Source organism: Saimiri boliviensis, assembly GCF_048565385.1.
Source record: "Saimiri boliviensis isolate mSaiBol1 chromosome 2 unlocalized genomic scaffold, mSaiBol1.pri SUPER_2_unloc_4, whole genome shotgun sequence".
Taxonomy (NCBI): domain Eukaryota; kingdom Metazoa; phylum Chordata; class Mammalia; order Primates; family Cebidae; genus Saimiri; species Saimiri boliviensis.
Window position 1 is genome coordinate 128,860 of NW_027412491.1, and position 23,552 is coordinate 152,411.

At 34.5% G+C, this 23,552-nt stretch overlaps 1 protein-coding gene across 1 annotated transcript; it reads right to left on the reverse strand.

Annotated features, from left to right (window-relative positions):
* Positions 1 to 328: 328 nt before the first annotated feature.
* LOC141583107 (tyrosine-protein kinase JAK2-like) lies at positions 329 to 21,672 on the reverse strand. The gene is made up of 9 exons (XM_074392486.1): positions 21,535 to 21,672; positions 20,819 to 21,193; positions 19,935 to 20,054; positions 9,671 to 9,828; positions 7,989 to 8,100; positions 5,628 to 6,111; positions 4,797 to 4,924; positions 2,221 to 2,355; positions 329 to 808 (listed from the first exon to the last, which is right to left on the reverse strand). The coding sequence occupies exons 1-6, from the start codon at positions 21,670 to 21,672 to the stop codon at positions 5,899 to 5,901; spliced, it is 1,116 nt and encodes a 371-aa protein (XP_074248587.1). The 3' UTR covers positions 329 to 808; positions 2,221 to 2,355; positions 4,797 to 4,924; positions 5,628 to 5,898.
* Between the last annotated feature and the right edge of the window lie 1,880 nt (positions 21,673 to 23,552).

The following is a 23,552-nucleotide window of genomic DNA, read 5'->3' on the forward strand; positions in this document are numbered from 1 at the left end:
TCAGGAGAGGGAGAGAGACAAAGGACAGGTTAATTGATGGAGGAGTCAGAGCACACACTGCATTTATCTATTAAGTTTGCCTTCTTACATTTGCTTTGTTTGGGACATCTCAAAATAATTACAATACTAACAATAAAGATTACTGATCACAGATCACCTTAACATATACTTTTTAAAAAGTTTGAAATGTTGCCAGAATTACCAAAATGTGACACAGAGACATGAAATGAGCACGTGCTGTTGGAAAAATGTTGCCAACAAACTTGCTAGACAGTGGGTTGCCATAAACCTTCAATATGTAAAAAACACAGTAAGAAGAACAATAAAGCAAAGTGCAATAAAATGAGGCATGCTTGTATACTATTAAAGCATGGGTACTATTTCTACCTTTGGTAGTTTCTATGAACAATCTAAATGTAGCCAAAAATATATCTAGTATCATATCAACATAGTCATTTCATTTAGCTCTATTAGACTTTTTTTTGACTATAATACTCTATTAGTTTGGGCATTGTAACCTTCTACTTTTAACTTCCTTCATTGGTTTCCTTTTTCACAAGATGTAACTGAACAGTTCTGCAGTGTTTTCAGTTTCAAAAATAACTCCTGTTAAATTACGGTTTACACTGATACCTAGCTTTGATCCTGAAATTGAAATTTCTATATAAACAAAAACAGATCCTCTGAGAAAGGCATAAGAAAGCTTGTAGTTTTACTTACTCTCCTCTCCGCAGACACATACTCCATAATTTAAAACCAAATGCTTGTGAGAAAGCTGGCTCATCATGCTTGCTGCTTCAAAGAAAGACTAAGGAAAAGAAAAACAAAAAGTATGAAGAATTACTGTTTGACTGTGTCTTCAAGTACTCATAGTTCAGAAAAATTTCTCTGCCATAATAAAGATGAACTTTCTCCTACTCTCAGTATGACTATAATAATTAGGCATAAAAGTGCTTTGGTCCCCTTATATGGACCTGCAACTGCCATCAACCTTCTGAAGAAACCCCTGGGTAAGCCTGAAATACGGAAATCAAAGTGAGAGACGAGAGTGGTACGGGAACCATGAATGATGCCAGTCAAACAGGCTTGACCTGTAACGTCTGAGATAGAGCAGAGATGTACATACAACTAGAGGTAGATATTAGAGATAGAACTGAGGTAGATGGATGCAGCCTTTAAATCAGGCGTCCCCAAACTTTTTACACAGGGGGCCAGTTCACTGTCCCTCAGACCGTTGGAGGGCTGCCACACACTGTGCTCCTCTCACTGACCACCAATGAAAGAGGTGCCCCTTCCTGAAGTGCAGCGGGGGGGCGGATAAATGGCCTTAGGGGGCCACATGTGGCCCGTGGGCCGTAGTTTGGGGACGCCTGCTTTAAATAGTACTTGTAAAGAATTAAGAATGTGCAGATAAAATATCACGACATCTGTGTCAGGATACTAGCATAGTTTTAACTTCACTTTAATTCAACTAAACTTTGACTAAAACCCCTGGGTATGACTGTTCAGTGAATCACGATTACCAGTACTGTGGTGTTCTGGATTAGAACAACTCTTTGGCTTGAATTTTTCACATAATCTTCCACTAACACCCTTTAAGATATTGTAACTATCATATCTTGCTATGTTCAGAGCTCTGGCAACTGCACACGTGGTCTGCCTGCTAGCATCTCTGAATGATGCCCAGAGACATCCAGATTCACTAAGAATGTTCCTTAGTACAGTGCCTTTCACACTTTTTGTAAAAAAATAAATGAAATTATAGAAGAACCTCTGTGTAAACCATAAAGAAAGCTCTGCAGAGCTAAGTTTGAAAATCCATGGCCACAGTATATGCAGAAATGTAATAACACTCCAAACATAATGCTAAATATAATGTGTTTGGAATTAAGTTATTGTTTTATTGTACTTTAGGTTCTGGGGTATATGTGCAGATCATGCAGGGTTGTTGCATAGGTGCATACATAACTAGGTGGTTTGCTGCTTCCATTCCCCCTTCAATCTATATCCAGCATTCTTCCCCACGTTATCATTTTTTAAACAATTCCATAATTTAAAAACCCTGTAATTCTGTAGCCCACAAGAATATATCCTCAGAAAAGTCCTTGACATATTTAAAAATTACAATTTTGGAAAGCTACACACAAGTACATTGTATACATATGAGAGCACATCTTTAAACAGCATAAACTACATGAATTACATAAAGAACATACACACCTCTGAATAGTTTCTATGTGCTTTATCCAGAACTTTTAAAAGAACTTCTGTTTCATGCAGTTGGCCATAGTCTCCTACTTCTCTTCGTATGCCTTTAAAAATCTTTGTAAAAGTGCCTTGGCCAAGGCTTTCATTCTTCAAGAGAAAGAGGTAAGAGAAAAGAATGAGTAAAGATGGAGAAAGAGGTCAGAACAAGAAAATATGTTCAATGAGGAAGAATTTTTTAAATCCATAAGCAAGTATTTCCCTTACAATCTAAACCCAGATTTGAGACTCCAAATTAATTCTTTTATTCTGCTTCCTTAATTAGTAATGAGACAGAAAACAAGGATTGATGAATTAAGTGTATTTTGACTCTACTCGGTTTTGAAATTTCCTGAATGGGCTATAATTGTCACTTTTTAAAAAACAGAGTCATTGTTTACCTATATTTGCTTACATGAGAATCATTTGTTTGCGTTTCCTACTAGTGCAACAGAGTGTGGTCTATAGAGGCAGAATATCTGACTTTTTCTTATTATCACTTACTAGTTGTATGACCTTGTACAGGCTATTTTATCTCTGTGCTACAGCTGTCTTAGTTTCTTCATGTCAAAAATGAGAATAGTAACTCTTTTTCCCATAGGATTGTTATGAACAGTAAGTGAATAAATACATAAAAATACTTAGTACAGTCTTGACACATAGTAAATGTGCATTAAGTGTTAGCTGTTACCACTAGCACTAGTATTTCTTGCGTATCTTTATAAAGTAATTGTTGAAAGCCTGCACTCTGAAGTAAGGCTGCTTTTGTTCAAATCCAAGCTCTACTATTTATTAGTTTTTTTTAATATTAGTCAAGTTACCTGGCCACTCTGTTTCCTATTACTCACATGAGGATTCTTGTCTTTATTATTCTGGCTAATTCTATCGTTTCCTTATAGAGCTCAGATATCAGTTGGTCTTTCTCATAATGCCTTCCATGTTCCTTAATCCTCTTTCATATGTTCCATTTCTTTCTCCCTAACTGCTGCATTCTTAATAGTTTCTTCAGATCTATCTTGCAATTCACTAATTCTTGCTTCAGCTGTTAAGTAATTTCCTTTTCAACCTGTATATTCTGCTTTAATGTCAATGAGCATATTTATAATTTCTATGCTTTTTTTCCTGAAATGTTTTTTGTTTGTTAAAACAATGTCTTCTTATTTCTCCATGTTTTCAATTCCTTTTCTATCTTTAAACATTCATATGTACTTTATAGTCTGTATCTGAAAATTCTGACAGAAAGTTCCTGGAGTTCTAATTTTGATGTTTGTTGGTCTGCTGACTCTTACTTAATCCTGCATTACTTCTTTGTATGTTTCTAAATTTTCTCTTAAAAGCTCACGTTTGGAATGGTTTTATCTGTGGAATTCATGGGTTGCCTAGGTTAAGAGTATATGGTTCCAAAAAGATTTTTTATTTGTTTCTTTCAAGAACCACACAATATTAGGAGAGTACCACTTTTAATATAGAATTTCTGAGTCTATGTAGGTAGTATAATGAAGCCCAAATTCAAAAGCTCATGATGACAAATTCTTATGAAAGAATCCTTTTCCTCACTAGAAGCCCAATTAAAAGTGATGACATTGCCTTTCTTCTCTGCTTGCCAGTGAGTGAATTTTTCACATTGTATATATTGTTTTACTGAGGATGTATTTAATTAATAGTCCTGGTTTTATTCAGGGATAGTCTCACTTTTAACTCCTGGCCTTGCCCAAGTCTGAGACATGGCCTTTTAAATCTTAACCCCCTTGATAAGTGTGGCTAATCACCAACCCTAATCAGCTGGCAGCCAAATTATTAGATCTTAGGTACTACAGTTGACCCTTAAACAACATGGGATTGGAGTGCACGGCTCTATTTATATGTGAATTTTTTTTTTTTTTTTCTTCAGTAAATGCAGTGGGCCCTCTGTACTGGCAAGGCAGTTCTGCATCTGCGAAGAAACCCAGATGGAAAATACAGTATTTCTGCACTCCAGCCTGGGAGATAGGGCAAGTCTCACCTCTAAAAAATAAATAAATAATTTTAGAAAATATTTAGTTATTTTAAAAAAGAAATACAGTGTTCATGGGATGCAAAACCTGCATATATGGAGGGCTAACTTTTCATATCCACAGGTTCCACAGGGCCAAATCGAGGACTTAAGTATGCTCAAACCTTGGTACCCAAGCATAATCCTGGAACCAGTCCCTCCAAGACACTGAAAGATGGCTGGATTTTGTTCTCATTTTTAATCCCTTGAATTCCCTTTTCTTGAGAACTTGAGAGTTAAGATATAAATTTTTGTAGATTTTTAATTTTTAATTTAAGATTTGTGAAAAATCATTTTTAAATTTCCAAAAAGAAATTTTAAATTACATTCTTAGGATAATTAATTTTGCTCACTTCTAACATGAAATTTGTATATTTTTCCTAAGAAAAATACTTAAATCACAACTAAATTTGTATACGTTATAACAAAATAGATCCAAATGTCACCTGAATGTAAATCAAGAAAACAGATGTTGTTTTAAAAGGACAAAAAAGATAGTAATCAGTATCTAATGACTTACAAATATCAAATCTTCATTTCTAATTTTGTGAAACACCATTTGGTTCACGTTATTATGCCTCTGTAATGTTGGTGAGATTGGGACATCAGAAACACCATTCATTCTGAAGACTAGAAGGTTTGATTTATCTGAAAAAATAAAATATATATATCATGTCAAAATACATTGAAAATGAAAGAGTAAAATGAAATGTATTCTATATATAAGAAATGCTTAACTGCTTTTTTATAACAAGATTATTTTAAAGGTTAACTCATTGAACTTTGATGTCTTATTCTTACTTAATGCATTCAAAATTATGATCACTTCCTTAATTAATGTAATTTGAATTTTGGTGTACCCCTGCCAGTTATTTTATTAATTCAAAATTATAATCACTTCTTTAACTCATATCATTTTTCAGGAATTTTAATAACTTTTAATAATAAGGTTCATTATTTCAAGGGATTCCAACTTTACTATCTTTACTTTAAAAATACAGAAATTGTGGCTCACGCCTGTAATCCCAGAACTTTGGGAGGCTGAGGCAGGTAGATCACGAGGTCAAGAGATCGAGACCATTCTGGCCAACATGGTGAAACCCCGTCTCTACTAATAAAATACAAAAATTAGCTGGGCATGGTGGTGTGCGCCTGTAGTCCCAGCTACTTGGGAGGCTGAGGCAGGAGAATTGCTTGAATCCAGGAGGCGGAGGTTGCAGTGAGCCGAGATCACGCCACTGCACTCCAGCCTGGCGCATGGCAACAGAGCAAGACTCTGTCTCAAAAAAACAAACAAACAAACAAACAAACAACAACAACAACAAATTAAAATCCTAAAAATTCTACTTACAATAACATGAGAATTTAGTAGTGAGGTCTTCCAGCTCATAAATAAGTGACATTATACCACACCATTATTATCCTTAAAATCTTATTTTAGAATAATTGCACTTCAAGTCACTTCTAGACCACTGAAACCAAAGTAAACAATCTTATTTGATTGATGCTTGTACAAGAGAATAAGATAAAACTGACTTTTAGAGCTGCTGCTTTCATATATCCTTTGAAATCAGTGTACTGAAGATACTTCACACCACATACACAATCCATGACCAGTAATTTTAAAATAACTGGAAAACTATTTTACCTTTTGGCCTTGGGGGACAGCATTTAGTAAACTGGAAAATTATATTGTCTGAGCGAACAGTTTCCATCTGGTAACAATTCAAAAGATCTTTAAGACTACTGAAGTTCTTCTTTGTCCCACTGAGGTTGTACTCTTCATTCTCATTTTTTGTAATCAAACAGTGTTTATATTCAATGACGTTTTCTCGCTGTATAAGTTTAATTATAAAGAAAGGCAAGGAAATCACAATAGACATCATAGTGATTATTCTGACAAAAGACTATCACAAGAACAAGCAATAGAATAAACATCTGAACCATGAATCCTGATGCAGTGTCGGTATAGTGATACAAGTACCTGGCTCCTCAAAAGGGCACTTCACAATTTCTCAGCCTGTCAAAGTGGTTTAAAAGTTGATTTTATAAAAAAGCATGTAAGAAGGAAATGATAATTAATAATACCATCTTTAATAGTTTTCCACTGTTTGTAAGATAAAGCCTAAAATGAATGTAGCAATATAGAGCTTTCCATGAGCTGCTTTCTGCCTCCATCTCCAATCTCAGCTCCTGCCACTGCCAACATACATACAACCTATTTTCCAGCCATATTAAGTGACTTAAATCATTTCAAGCAACTGCTATGCTGCTTCATGCCTAGATAACTCCTCATGCTATCTGTCTACCTAAGAATGTATACCCACTTTTTCTGTGCAGTGAACCTTCATTCAATCATCAAAACTCAGTTCAAGTACCACTTTTTCTATGAGGTCCTCTCTAATGCTTACCTTATTGCACAAGCAAAGGTGAACATCCAAAAGCCATTTCACTGAACCACCATTGTACTTGTATAATTATCTTTAACAGAACATTTTAAATATTTTGCAGTTTTAAAATATTTGTCTTATGTACTATATTATGCACTTGTTCATCTATTTTTAAGGTGCATTTTATAAACACATTCATTCTACTTAGAAACATTTATATAAAATCTACCATTACCTCAAGGTCAGTCAAGTCCTTCCTATGCCAAATGACCTTTCTTAAAAATTGTAAACCTGTTTGTTACTGTCAGTATTTGCCTATGCTAGACAATTACAATGTTCAGTTTAGAATTTTTTTGTATACTTTAAAATTTTTGTTTCTCCAGTAGATAAGTTTCTTTAAAGTAGGGCTATAGCATAAACTCTCTAATACAAAGCCCTCATTAGCCTTGGCACATACAGTGAACATAAAATATATAGAGAGATATTTTGAATTGATAACTTGAATATAATATACTATTATGTGTTACAGTAAGAAGATATGTTGAAATTAGGAGAGATTACCAGTTTTACACAAAGGTAAAGTAATGGAGTAACCTACTTTCTGTAATTAATCTACCCTCTATATATGCTAAATTAAGTTCTATTTTATGAAAATTTAAATAACTGAATAATAAAATTCTTACTTTCTCTATTCTTAAAAAGCAAGATAAACTTGAAAGCTGCTATAAAGTTTCTTAGGATTTATACCATGAAATTGCTTTGTAAGTGATAGTAAATAATCATAAATAAGATCCAAGATGATCTGTATTGACAGTGGGGTTTCATTGCAGTTTTACCTTCAAAACATACATTGTACATCAATATTCTTAATATTAGAAAATCACTAGTTAAAAGTACTTTAATGTTTCTGTTTCTTTGTTATTGCCCTATTTTTCTCTAATTCTGTAACCACTGTTAATAGAAAGTTTGCTTCCAGTTAATTTTGTTCTACATGATAAGGTGAAGATTTCCAGTTTTCAAAAAAAAATCAAGACACTTGATGAAATACCTTTTGACACACTGGTAACACCAAAACATCAGAAAATAAAATAAATGCAAAATAAAAAGACATTATAAATTATTTTAAATTTTTATATAAACCCTGGGAATTACATCTTATTTATTTGTGCAGAATCTCTGAGGTAAATAAAGCATTAGTACACTTGTTATCATATCCAAAGCTATAATTGTGAGTATTAAAAAGGAAATATGGTAAATCAATATGGAGAGGAAATTAAATGAACTAAATAAAGTGTTACTACTAATAAATGTGACATACTAACCTCGACAGCAAAAGTCAGAAAATACTTATTAAAGTCCTTAGGACTGCATCGAAGTACATACAGTCCAGTCTGATTGCCTGCTTTCTTCAGTTTACTGATGGCAAAGTCCATTCTAAAGGTAAAGAAGAAGCAATCTGAATGATAATACGGCAAGCACCATAATATTAGGACCAAACGTCATCTAAAAAAAATCAAAAGTCAAATCTAAAACTTGTCGGAATTGTCTCCTCTACTTTATATGTTTAGCAATAATCTTCCAATGGAAAAAAATCAAAGTACCAAGCTATTCTGCAGTAAGTTCAAACCACTACAAGGGGCAATTATATAGCTTTAAAAACCAGTGAAAGGTATTATAAGACAAAATCACAAAGAACAATCTGTTCATTTGATTTTTCTGCCTACTGATTTCAACATTAGTATTTTTTAAACCATACTCACTCTCAGAAAACTTCATTTAACTATACAGATAGTATATCAGAAAATACTTACATCTCTTCTACCATAGCAGTTACTGACATAAAAATCTGAATGCATGATTTTACTATTTAGTATAATAACACATTCTAAGAGAAGACTCATGGCAACTGGCAAAGACTACTGATTTTTAAGATTTGTGATGTTTTCTGAAGCTGCACATCTTGAAAGAAAATCAAAATATAATCTATACAAAAGCAATAATCATTTTGGTTTCACTTATCACCTTATTTCTAATATACAAACCAATGTTTGCACATAGTAGGTACTCAGTAAATATAAATAAAAGAACGTTTGAATGAATTGATGGATACATAAATAAAGGCAAGGAGTGCAGCTTTTTCATAGCAACCATATTCATTACTAAATAAATATTAAGCATAGATTAAATCAAGTTTTTATATTCTCAAATATTTAGGGGTAGGTTAAATGCAAGGAACATAATATGCTCACGATCCCAGATTTCCCCTCTGTTCAAGTTATTCAAATCTGTTATCAACATAAAGCACATCCTAGCTGAGATATCATTAGGACTTAAGCCAAACAGCTGTTATGCATGATAACTCGCTTTACCTAGTATTAAAGTAATGATTTACAACTGTGTGAGCCAGTACGATAGTTACTAGCCACATGTTGCTATTTAAATGTAAAGAAATTTAAATTAAAATTCAGTTCCATGGTTGCACTACCCACATCTCAAATACGAAACAGCCACATGTGGCTAGTGGCTACTGTGTTACACAGCACAGATACAGAATATTTTCATCATTGCACTAAGTTCTACATAGCACTAATCTAGAAATGTGGACATAATATACATCTTGTGTTTGCACCTTTCAGTATAAAGAGACGGACTATCCTAAAAAAGAGAATTTTCAAATTTTGCACTGACTCCTTTGCAATATTTTAAAATTAATAAAACATAAATTGGAGGTCTTTTTTAGTAACACTCAAGAGTGAATCAATCACACCCAGGCATGATTAACAAATGTTATTTAAACTTCTACAAGTTATAAATATTATAGATTGGGATATAGTTGGTAAATTATACACTAAATAATTCTAATTACTATGTAATCTGATTGCAAATAGCCTTTTGTTTAAAAAAATTTGTCAAACTATTTTTTTCCTAAACATACATGTATCACTCTGTTATATTAACTTTTCTTTGTAAATATATAATTTACTTTTAAGTCTATATTACTCACGAAATTGGGCCATGACAGTTGCTTTGTATATTTTCAAGCACCATTGGAGGTGCTACTTCTTTACAGAGGTAATGATGTGCATCTGCAGTTAATCTATAATAGCCGTCAATTAATGACACGAAAGACAAAGCTTCCCTTAATGAGCTAAGTTCAATTTCCTAATCAGAGAAAAGAAAAAGAAATGACATCTTTCAGAAAGTCAACCACATGTTAAATATTGAAAATTTTCTTAATTTCATGTTTTTACAGTAATTCTCCTAAATAAAATTTCTTCTAAATTGTTCACGTCTTTTATGGCTCAGTCTGATATTTAATTCTTATGTGTGATATTTAACATCCTCCTAAATACAGACAATCATACCTTCCCAGTTATAGTTCACTCTGTATCCATCATTTTACTTTATTTTCCAATATCCTTCTTAGACTAACATACCAGTTATCTCAGCTAGAAATCTATGTAATATGATATAAGAGTTGGCATTAGAAATGATGACCATTTATTTTTAAATAACAATTTTTTTCTTTTTTCTTTCTTTTTTTTTTTTTGAGACAGAGTCTTGCTCCATTGCCCAGGCTGAAGTTCACTGGCCTACTCTTGGCTCACTGCAACCTCCACCTCCCAAGCTCAAGCGATCCTCCCACCTCACCCTTATGAGTAGCTAGGATTTACAGGCATGTGCCACCATGCCCACCTAATTTTTCTATTCTTACTAAAGACAAGGTTTCACCATGTTGGCTGGGCTGGTCTCCAATTCCTGACCTCAAGTGATCCACTTACCTTGGCCTCCCGAAGTGCTGGGATTACAGGTGTGAGCCACCGCATCAGCCTTATATACCCTTACATACCAATTATATACTGCTAAAGTATTGATGCTACAAACTAAATTAGGATATGTACCTATGCTGTGTTTCCCCCTGCCCGGAGTCAAAGTCTTGCTCTGTCACCCAGGCTGGAGTGCAGTGGCGTGATCTCGGCTCATTGCAGCTTCTGCCTCCTGAGTTAAAACAATTTTTATGCCTCAGCTGCCCAAGCAGCTGGGATTACAGGCACACACCAAGATGTCCAGCTAATTTTTGTAATTTTAGTAGAGACGGGGTTTCACCATGTTGGCCAGGCTGATCTCAAAGTCCTGACCTTATGATCCACCAGGCTTGGACTCCCAAAGTGTTGGGATTACAGACGTGAGCCACCAAGCCCTGCCTGATTGTATCTTAATACATATGTGAACAAATAGTCTAAAATGCAGTACAGTATGTTACTTAAATGGGAAAATATACATACATAAAAATACTTACATTTTTACATACAAAAAGTGAACTATATAATGAAAAAGCCCCATTTATAACAAAAAGAATGCAATATCAAGAATTAACAAAATTATTATTAGAAAAACTTTAAAACACTTGTAAAATTAAACTTTTTATTTAAATATATAGAAGATTAATCATGTTCTTGGTAGAAAAATTTGGTATCATAAAAATGTAAAATTCCTCTCTAATTTTCTAATTTGTCTCAATCACAATAAAAATACCAACAGATACCAGAGGCTGTACCTACAAAAACATGGCAAACATGAGATTCAGAAAATCAGATCCAATATAAAAGAGATAAAAAGATAGTTACCAGGATAAGAAAGGAATGACCAAAAATTACAGCTGTACAAAATAATAGCTGTACCTAGACAGCTTCCAGTCCAGACTATAAAGATGCTGTGATCGAGGATGTACTTCTCCAGAAAAGTAAAAATGCTATAATATATGACAGGTTTGCTTATGTGAAATACTGTATTAAGAAGTACACTACAGGCCGGGCGCGGTGGCTCAAGCCTGTAATCCCAGCACTTTGGGAGGCCGAGGCGGGTGGATCACGAGGTCAAGAGATCGAGACCATCCTGGTCAACATGGTGAAACCCCGTCTCTACTAAAAATACAAAAAAAAATTAGCTGGGCATGGTGGCGCATGCCTGTAATCCCAGCTACTCAGGAGGCTGAGGCAGGAGAATTGCTTGAACCCGGGAGGCGGAGGTTGCGGTGAGCTGAGATCGTGCCATTGCACTCCAGCCTGGGTAACAAGAGCGAAAAGCCATCTGAAAAAAAAAAAAAAAAAGTACACTACAGAGTTCTTGTAGAAAATGAAAATAAAGCTAGATACAAAGGAAAAACCATAAAGCAATAATTAACTCCTGGAAAAAGTTACCTAAGAATGAAAATGTTATCACAACATACTTCTTGGCCCAGCAATGAACAACATTTCATAATCATAAAAGGAACACAGAATAGGGTCCTAAACCAAAAATCATAAGGAGACAAGTATATAACATGTTTGTACTATAACAGGTGTTTAGTTAACACAACTAGCCAAAAAAAAAAAAAAAAAAAAAAAAGAACCAGGTACTATAAAAGATATCCTAAACAAAATTAAAAGACTTGGAGATTACAAACATGTACAACAAAGGATTACACCCAACACACACTGTGGGAATAAAACCTATAAAACAATTAAAAAGAAAAAAGAAAACTAGTCAAATGATATGAAAAGGCAGTTGACAGAAGAATAAATATTAAAGCTGACCTATAAACACATGAGGTATTGCTCAATATGAGGTTCTAATTAAGGAAGTGAAATACAACAGGATGGCATTGTTTTACCCACTGATTTGGCAGAAAAAAGATTGATAACATCCAATGTTGGCAAAGGATACAAGAAGAGAGGTGTACAGATACATTGGAAACACCATTTGAGAAGTACTTTAATAGTCTCTATCAAAGTTGTAAATATTCACACCCTTTGAACTAGCAGTTCACTAACCAGTATCTCTCCTAGTGATATACAAGCACATTCTGTTTTACTGCACTTCCCCTTATGGCTCTTCCCAGATACGGCATTTTTTTCATATAAATTGAAAGTTTCTGACAAACTTAGGTGGAGCAAGCACAAGTCTACCAGTGCCATTCTTCCAATAGCATATGGTTACTTCCTGTCTGTGTTACATTTTGGTAATTTTCACAAAATTTGAACTTTCTCATTGTTATTATACATGTTATGGTGATCTGTGATCAGTGACCTTTGACGTAACTACTGTACAGATGTCCCTCAGAATACAAGAGGGATTAGTTACTGGACGCCTGCATATACCAAAATCTGACCATATTTAAGTCCTGCAGTCAATCCTGCAGAACCCCCATAAACAAAGTGTCAACCCTACGTATATACAGGTTTCGCATCCTGTGACTACTATATTTTCCATCCATGTTTCGCTGAAAAAAAAAAACTGCAAATAATTGCACCCACACATTTCAAACCTGTGATGTCCAAGCATCAACTGTAATTGTTTTGGGGCACCAAACGCTGGGCCTATATAAGATGGTGAACTAAAGTGATAAATTTGTATATGTTCTGATAGCTCCATCAAATGGCTATTTCACTTTCTTTTTCCCTCTCCTCAGGCCTCCCTATTCCCTCAGACACAACTCTAATGAAACTAGGCCAATTAATAATCCCACAGTGGCCTGCAGGTATTCAAGTGAAAGGAAGATTCACCCGTCTCTCACTTTAAATCAAAAGCTAGAAATGATTAAGCTTAGTGAGAAAGGCATGTTGAAAGCCAAGGCAGGCTGAAAACGAGGTCTCTTGCACTAAAAAGGAAAGTTATGAATGCAAAGGAAAAGTCCTTGAAGGAAACTGAAAGTGCTACTCCTGTAACCACATAAATTATAGGAAAGTCAAACAGCCTTATTGATGATACAGAGAAAGTTTGAGTGGTCTAGACAGATCAAACCAGCCACAACATTCCCTTAAGCCAAAGCCTAATCTAAAGCAAGACCCTAAGGCTCTTCAATTCTATGAAGACTGAGAGGTGAGGAAGCTGCAGAAGAAAAGTTGGAAGTTACCAGATTGGTTCATGAGATCTAAGAAAAGAAGCCATGTCCACAGCCTAAGTGCAAGGTAAAGTGTGGAAGCTGCCACAAGTTGTCCAGAAGATCTAGCAAAGATCACTGAAAAAGATGGTGACACTAACAAGATTTTCAAACGTAAACAAAACACCCTTCTGTTGGAACAATACGCCATCTAGGACTTCCACAGCTAGAGAGGAGAAGTCAGTGCTTGGCTTCAAAGCTTCCAAGGACAGGCTAACTCTCTTGCCAAGGACTAATGTAATGCCACTGGTGACTCATTTACCATAATGTAATGCTCATTTACCATTCCAAAAGTCTTAGGGTTCTGCGAATTATACTAAGTCTACCCTGCCTGTGCTCTATAAATGGAACAAGGCTTGGATGACAGCACATCTGTTGTCATCCAACATAGCATGGTTTACTTTTTTTTTAAGATGGAGTCTCACCCTGTCACCCAGGCTGGAGTGCAGTGGCATGATCTCAGCTCACTACAACTTCCAACTCCCAGGTTCAAGCAATTCTCCAGCCTCAGCCACCCAAGTAGCTGGGATTATAGGCTCACACCATCATACTTGGCTAATTTTTGTATCTTTAGTAGAGACAGGGTTTCACAATGGTGGCCAGGCTGGTCTGAAACTCCTGACCCCGTGGATCCACCTGCCTCAGCCTCCCAAAGTGCTGGGATTACAGGCGTGAGCCACCACACCTGGCCCAGTTTACTATATTAAGCCCATTGTTGAGATCTACTCAGCAAAAAAAGAACTCTGACAGAGATGTAAAAGGATATTCATGTTATTTCCATGCCTTCTGACACAGCATTCATTCTGTAGCCCGTGGATCAAAAAGCAATTTCAACTTTCAAGTCTTATCTAAAAAATACATTCTGTAAGGCTAAGCTGCCATAGATTGTGTTTCCTCTGATGGACCTGGGTAAATAGAAAAACTTATGGTAAGGACTCACCATTCTTGATGCCAGGAAGAACACTAGTGATTCACAGAAGACGATCAATGTGTTAACATATTATCAGGAATTTAGAAGAAGTTGATTCCAACCCTCATGGATAACTTTGAGGGGTTCAAGACTTCAGTGGAGAAAGTCACGAGGATGTGGTAGAAATAGCAAGAGAACTAGAATTAGAAGTAAAGCTGAAGATGTGACTGAATTGCTACAATCTCAAGATAAAACTTGGACACATGAGGAGTTGCTTCTTATGCAAGAGCCAAAAAAAAAAGGTTTCTTGAGATGGAATCTAGTCCTGGTGAAGATGCTGTGCATGTTGCTGAAGATGCTGTGCATGTTGTTGAAATGACAACAAAGGATTTAGAATAGTAGATAAAGCAGTGGCAGGGTTTCTGAGGACTGACTCATTTTGAAAGAAATTCTACTGTGGGTAAAATGCTACCAAACACCATCACATGCTACAGAGACATCTTTCACAAAAGGAAGAGTCTACTGATGAAGTAAATTTCGTTGTTACCTTATTTTAAGAAATTGCTTCAGCCACCCCCAACATTAACCAACCATCAACCTGATCAGTCAGCAGCCATCAACATCAAAGTAATAGTCTCACAAGCAGAAAGATTATAACTCTGGAGGCTCAAATTATCATTAGCATTTTTAGCAATAAAGTGTTTTAACTTATTTTTTAAGATATAATGCTGTTGCACACTTAATAGACTCCATTATAGTATAACGTAACTTTTGTATGTACTGAGAAACCAAAAAATTTGTGTGACTCACTTCATTGCAATATTTGCTTTATTGCAATGGTCTGGAACTGAAGTAGCAATATCTCTGACGTATGCCTATATACATTTTACAAATATCCTACAAAAGGCATATACCCAGGATCTATAGAGACTCTACTACTGTCACAGCCACTTTGTAAGAAGAATATTCAGAAAAACAGTAAGTGAAAAAGTATTCAACATCATTACCAGGGCAATGAAAATGAAAACTACGATGAGCTACCAGTACACATCCACCAGACACACTAAACCATTTTTGGACTGACAAAAGTAAGAGTTTATGAGGATATGAAACAACTGTAATTTTCATACATTATTGAAGGAAGAGTGAACTGAAAGAACTACAAAAAATTGTTTGGCAGTATATTAAAGCTATCACTATGACTCAGTAATCCCATGCCTAGGTGTGTGTGTGTGTGTGTGCGTGCGTGTGTGTGTGTGTGTGTATATATATATATGTCTATATATAGACTTAGGCACTCAATTTTTTTTGTATATATATATATGTGTATATATATGTGTGTGTATATATATATATATATATATATATATATATATATATATACCAAAAAAATTGAGTGCCTAAGTCTACCAAAAATATGTAATAAAGAATGTTCATAGTAATTTTATCCCTAAAAACCCTGAACTGAAAATAACCCCAACAGAAGAAATTAAAAATCTGATATATAATGAAACAATTCAGTACTACCCAGCAATAAAAAGGAATGAACTGGCAGGGCACATTGGCTCATACCTGTAATCCCAGCACTTTGGGAGGCCAAGACAGGTGGATATTGAGGTCAGGAGATCGAAACCATCCTGGCCAACATGGTGAAACCCCATCTCTACTGAAAATACAAAAATTAGCCGGGTGTAGTGGTGTACACTTATAACCCCAGCTACTCAGGAGGCTGAGGCAGGAGGATCACTGGAACCTCGTAGGCGCAGATTGCAGCGAGGCAAGATCACACCACTGTGTTCCAGCCTGGCAATAGAGCAAGACTCTGTCAAAAAAAAAAAAAAAAAATGAACTGACACATATAACAACGTAAATGAATCTTCAGACATTACACTAAGTAAAAGAATCTAGATTTTACAAGAATACATACAGTATCATTCCATTTATACAACCCTTATTAATAGATAAAACTAATTGATGTAGAAGTTACAGGTGGAGGTGAATAATGGGAAAGATACATGTGGAAACCTTCTATGAGTAAGAGAAGTATTCTGTTTTTTTGAGGTAGTGTGGCTACACAGATGTACAAATATGTAAAAATTCACTGAGCTATACATGTAAGATTAGTGTGCTTTACTGTGCTCATATTGTATCTCAACAAAAAAAGTAAAAAGAAAGAAAAACAGGCAATAAAAGTTGAACAAAACTTCTGTCCATCAAAGGACACAAGCAACATAGAGAAAATGCAATCTATGGAATGGGAGAAATATCTGCAAATCATATATTTGAAAAGGGATTAATATCAAGAATACACAAAAAATTTCTATAATTCAGCAAAAAAAAAAACTAATTAAAAAAATGAAGAAAGGACTTGAATATATATATTTCTCCAAAGAAGATATATAAATGGCAATACATATATGAAAAGATGCTCAGCAACACTAATCATTCGGGAAAAGTGAATCAAATGCACAATGAGATACTACTCCACACCCATCAGAAGGCTACTATCTATCAGAAAACAGAAAATAACAAGTTTTGATGAGCATGTAGAGAATGCACTCCTGGTAGGAATGTAAAATGGTGTAGCTGCTACAGAAAACAGCATGATGGGTCCCTAAAAAATTACAAGTAGAATTACCATGTGATCCAGCAATTCTACTTCTAGGTATGACATAGTTTGGCTCTGTATCCCCACTCAAATCTCACCTCGAATTGTAATCCCCGCATGTAGAGGGAAGGACATGATGGGAGATGACTGAATCATGGGGGTGGTTTCCCCCATGCTGTTCTCATGATAGTGAGGGAGTTCTCATGAGATCTGATGGTCTAAAAGTGGCACTTTCACCTGTGCACTCTCTCTTCTGCTGCCATGTAAGACATGCCTTTCTTCCCCTTCACCTTCTGCCATGATTGTAAGTTTCCTAAGGCCGCCCAGCCATGCAGAAGTGTAAGTCAATTAACACCATTTTAAAATAAATTATCCAGTCTCTGGTAGTATCTTTACAGCAGTGTGAGAATGGACTAATAGAAGGTATATATCCAAAAAAATTGAAAGCAGAGTCTTGAAGAGATATTTGTACGTCCATGTTCAGAGCAGCATTACTTGCAATAGTAAAAAATTAAAAAGCGACCTGAGGCCGGGCACAGTGGCTCACGCCTGTAATCCCAGCACTTTGGGAGGCTGAGGCGGGTGGATCACGAGGTCAAGAGATCGAGACCATCCTGGTCAACATGGTGAAACCCCATCTCTAATAAAATATGAAAATTAGCTGGGCATGGTGGCGCACGTCTGTAGTTCCAGCTACTCGGGAGGCTGAGGCAGGAGAATTGCTTGAACCCAGGAGGCAGAGGTTGCAGTGAGCCGAGATTGTGCCACTGTACTCCAGCCTGGCACCTGGTGACAGAGTGAGACTCTTGTCTCAAAAAAAAAAAAAAAGCGACCTGAATATTCATTGATGGATAAATGAATAAACAAATGTGATATATACACAACAGAATACATGTATATATTAAAAACGAGGGAAATTCTGATACATGCTGTAATACAAATGAACCTTGAGTACATTATGCTAAGTGAAACAAGCCTGTCACAAAAAGACAGTATTGTTTGATTCCACTTATACAAGGTATCTAGAGTAGTCAAATTCATAGAATAAGAAAGTAGAATGGTGGTTGCAAGGAGTGGGAAGAGAGGGAAATGGCTGAGTTGTTATTTAATGAGTGTAGACTTCAATTTTGCAAGATAAAAGAGTTCTGGAAATTGGATGCCTAACAATGTGAATATACTTAACACTACTAAACTGTACACTTAAAAATGAGTAAGATGCTAAATTTTATATTATATATATTTCATATTTTACCAAAATTATAAAAAGAAATAAACGCCAGAATGAAGAGGAAAATGATAGTTTTACTAACACAGAATAGACTGTGACGATGTAATAATAAGTAAAAATTATATCTCCTATATCCATACATAATTTGGTGAGGAAAATATACAAAGAAAAAGTTACTAATCTTAATAAACAGAAAAAGCATAACATATCGTGAATAAAATTCAGCAAGAAACATGATGTATCAATATAAATAAAATGATCCAGTAATTACTAAAAAACATAAAATAATACTTGGATACAAGGAAAAATACAGTGTATCCCTAGAACAGAAAACTTAATATGAGAAAGAAATGTCAATTCTTCTCTATTTGTTACATAATTCCAACAAATTGTCAGTATAATATTTTTAAGGAGCCTTATGAATAGTCAGCAAAGAAGGTAGTGTCACACTTAAGGGCTTAGGTTTTCAAATCATACATTTGAATTTAAATAGCCCTACTACTTGACCAACACTGCGCCGTTGGAAAGTTACTTAACTTCTCTGTATTGCAGACTTAAAAATTAAGCCAAGTCCAAATACAATCCCACAGAGAAGTTAATTAGATTACCACAGGATGTTCACATTAGGATCACTAAACTACCCCAGAAACATTTATTATAGATCTACAATGGGGTTGATAATTACTAATCCTTTCATGTGTCCATAAAATATTTATCAAGCTTTTTCTAAACTAGGCCCTGAACACTGTGTAAGGTATAGGGGTTAAAATCACACATGAAAATATGATCCTTCAAGAGGCTCACAGTCTACTGAGCAGTAGATACACTATCGTATTTTTACCTAAGAACAGAAAACTAGGCTGAATAAACTGAGTTGCAAGTTAGTTATAATTTTGGCAATATAACCCTGGAACAGTCAGACAGGTAAGCCATATATATACTTAAGATAAATAGACAAATAACATCAATATGATTAGTTCAAGCCAGAAAGGGTCAAGAAGCATCTGAGTTAAAAAGAAGACAGAGCCAGATAAATAAGAAACTTAAGAGCAAAGCACAAAAGAATTCATTTCTTCCCTTTACATTAAAGTAAATTAGATTCCTGAAGCTATTTAAAGAAAGAGAAAGGGTTAATCTTTTAGCATCAACCATGTCCTACAGCCTGGGTGGGGCTGACCTGGGATTGGTTTACATTTATTATATAAATTCCAGACAGTATTGTTTTACTTTTCTCCTTTAATTAGGCAGTATAACTATCACACCCACATCCTTGATGATAAAACATTTTAGTCAGGGGTGAGCATTACATCAGGGAACTAGTATAACCTAGAGATGGGGGAAAAAGTAACTGGTGCTTTGCTAATCATAAATATGAGTTTAAAAAGTACTGTATAATACAAGAAACTGTAGGAAAATGGTGATAGTAATACAAAAAGCTAGATGTTATCAAAAAGTTTACTGAATGGATGTTTATGTTTAGAGTTATAATTAACTACAATCAAAATTGCTGTAAGAAAATAATTTTGGTACTAAGATTCTAAAATACATGTTTCTGAGAACTGTAAAATGAAACCATTAATCAATCATAAAGCAAACTTACCAGATTTTTACCATCTTGCTTATGGATAGTCACAACTCTGCTTTCATTTGAACCCTCTTGGTTTGCTTGCTTAATACTGACATCAATAATATTAGGGAAATCACAATACAACTGTAAATCCTATAATTAAAAGCAGGTAGAATTTATGGAGCCATTTTAAAACAATACATATGAAGAAGACAACATTATTCCAAATTATTTAAAATAAAAAAGGTATTGATAACAATAGATAAGCATTAAATGTGATTTCCTCTCTCAATCTAACCCTAAGACTATGCTGCATCTTGCTTGACTTAAACATGAGAGTATTAAATGATGCCAGGAATCTAAAATGTGCTTTGGCACTCTTCAATTCAATTAATATTAGTAGAAACCACTGCCAGAATTGGGAATATGACTACCAAAGATGAAAAATAAAAAAAACAAATCCCTATGAATCTCTAGTAAACAATCTATGAACAACACAGATATTAACAAACTTAAAACTAGCAATGCAAACCTTAAAAAATTAACAGGTATACATCATAAAATCAATTAATATTAATATTTTCTAGTTAATGACTTTTATAATTATGCCTTCTATTACCACTAATAGTGAAAGAAAGGAAAAAGACCTTTAAAATCACTCTTAGAATTTGATACCTTTCTGAAACTCTAATATAGCCATTGCTAATTATTTTGTCCTAAAAAATTAAATGAAAAAACCATTTATGAATAGTCAGCAAAAGAAATACATGACCTTGATGGCTTCACACTATTAAAAACTTCCACTTCTATCAAATGGGAGAAGTGTAAGACCATGTTGCAAATGATTAAAATTACTTTGTTTTTATTTCCATTCTACTTAAAATAACAAAAAATGAGAACATATCATTAAGGATTACCTGTTCTGTCAGTGTCTCACTTTCTTTATGTTTCCCTCTTGACCACTGAATTCCACCGTTTCCAGTTATTATAATGGTTGCAAAAATCTCCTCACCTGAAGGACCACTTCCAGGTTCTTTTACTTCAAATTTCTCTGTGTAGAAGGCAGACTGCAGTGTTTCCAGATTTATAAGATACTTAAGTTTCAAGTTTCTTGCAGTGGCTTTGCATTGGCTGAACTGCTGAATAAATCTGCGAAATCTGTACCTTATTCGCTTCCTTGTCAAAATGTGATAATCTTGGATCTTTGCTCGAATACATTTTGGTAAGAATGTCTTGTAGCTAGGGATAAAGAGCACATACAGGAAAAACAAAACAAAAATTGAAAGATAAATCTAAAAGTTGAAAGAGAAGTTACCACCTTTTTCCATGATTAAGTAGGCATTACAACACAGTGGTCAAGTGGAGTAAGTTGACATAACCTCCATCCACAAAGTATAAAACTTTAACATTTTATTTGATGATATAGATATATTCACACATTCTCTTTATCATCAATGTTTACAATAAAAGGTGTTAATCTTCTTCCCCTAATGAATCCTCAGTCTAGTTAATAATAGTCTCTAAAAATTCATTTTCTCTACTTCATATACCAGAGCTAATGGTTTATAATATTTTTAGCACATATTGTGCTGTGCTGCGAATATTTCCTATGATGTTGTACTCCCAAATATACCTGAATTTTGGAAATTGTTACATTTTGTTGGAAGCTATTTTCATTACGCAAACGTTTTGTTAAGCCAGCTTCAACTCCTAATAATTCCTTTGTGATCAAAACAATTACATTTAGAAATGTTCTGACTTTTCTGTACATTCATCTCTATGTACAATTAAAGAAGGTAGATAATTTATTTCTCTGCTTCTAAATAAAATATTACTTCTAAAGTACAATTAAATAATTTTCCATGCCTTAATATATGCTAATCTTTCTTCTAATCACCCATCTCCTATCTAGTTACTCATTCTACAAGGCTCAGCTCAAGCATCATCAAATCCAGGAAACCTTTCTGGACCTCATTCTGTTACATATTAGATGTGGAATCCACAGACACAAAGGGCTTGCTGAATTAATGTTTTCCCCATCTAAAATGTAATATCTCTTAATCCCACATTTCCCTCTAGCCACAGCCTATCTGGCCTCTTTTTGAAAAAATGTACATAGCCATTTCCATTTTCTTGCTTTCCATCTATCCCTCAACTCATTCCAATGTAGCTTCTGTTCCGTCATTTCAAGAGAAACTGCTCTTGCTAAAACCAAGAAAGATATACCCATGTTGCTAAAACCACATTTCCACATGGCACCAGAAACAAAAGAAAAATTGGGCAAATTAGACTACTTCAAAATTAAAACTTTTGTGCTACAAATGATACCTTCAGGAAAGTAAAATAACAATACACAGAATGGGAGGAAATACTTGCAAATCATAAATATGATTGTATGTGGAGACTTGTATCCAGAATATAAAAAGAATTTTTTAAACTCAGTAAGACAAATAACCCAATTAAAAAATGAGCAATGAATTCAAATAGTTCTCTAAAGAAGACATACAGATAGCCAGAAGTACGTAAGAAGATACTAAACATCAGTAGTCATTAGAGAAATGAACATCAAAACTAAAATGAGACAGCACTTTCACCTACTAGCAAGGGTAAAAAATAAAGACAGAAATAAGTGCTGAAAAAGTTGGAAATCTTCATGCACTGCTAGTGGGAAGGTAAAGTGTCACAGCTACTTTTGAAACATCAAGCAGTTCCTCAGAAAGTTAAACAGAGTTATCACATGATTCAGGAATTCCAATCTTAAATATATGCATAAGAAAAATGAAAAAAAAAATCCACAAAAAATACAACCTCAGCTGTATCTTGGAAAATAATACAAATACACCCCCAAGCTGTGTTATTGTCAAAAATACAAATACAGTCCTTAGCTGTATCTTGGAAAATAATACAAATAATCCCCCAAGCTGTGTTATTGTCAAAAATACAAATACAACTCTTAGCTGTATCTTTGAAAATAATACAAATACACACCAAAGCTGTGTTATTTTCAAAAATACAAATACATCCCTTAGCTTTATCTTTGAAAATAATACAAATACACCCCCAAGCAGTGTCATTTTCAAAAATACAAATACAACCCTTAGCTGTATCTTGGAACATAATACAAATACACACCCAAGCTGTGTTATTTTCAAAAATACAAATACAACGCTTAGCTGTATCTTGGAAAATAATATAAATACACCCCGAAGCTCTGTTATTTTCAAAAATAAAAATACAACCCTACGCTGTATCTTGGAAAATAATACAAATACACCCCCAAGCTGTGTTATTGTTAAAAATACAAATACAACCCTTAGCTGTATCTTTGAAAATAATACAAATACACCCCCAAGCTGTGTTATTTTCAAAAATACAAATACAACCCATAGCTGTATCTTTGAAAATAATACAAATACACGCCCAAGCTCTGTTATTGTCAAAAATACAAATACAACCCTTAGCTGTATCTTTGAAAATAATACAAATACACCACCAAGCTGTGTGATTATCAAAAATACAAATAGAGTCCTTAGCTGTATCTTGGAAAATAATACAAATACAACCCCAAGCTGTGTTATTTTCAAAAATACAAATACAACCCTTAGCTCTATCTTGGAAAATAATACAATGACACACCCAAGCTGTGTTATT

Excerpts from the sequence above, each read along its gene's own strand:
- LOC141583107 (XM_074392486.1), bottom strand. The coding sequence starts at position 21,672 with ATGTACAGAAAAGTCAGAACATTTCTAAATGTAATTGTTTTGATCACA. Across the intron at positions 21,194-21,534 it reads TAACAATTTCCAAAATTCAG|ATTTATCTTTCAATTTTTGT; the intron begins GTATATTTGGGA and ends TTCAACTTTTAG. Across the intron at positions 9,829-19,934 it reads AGCAAGATGGTAAAAATCTG|GAAATTGAACTTAGCTCATT; the intron begins GTAAGTTTGCTT and ends TTCTCTGATTAG.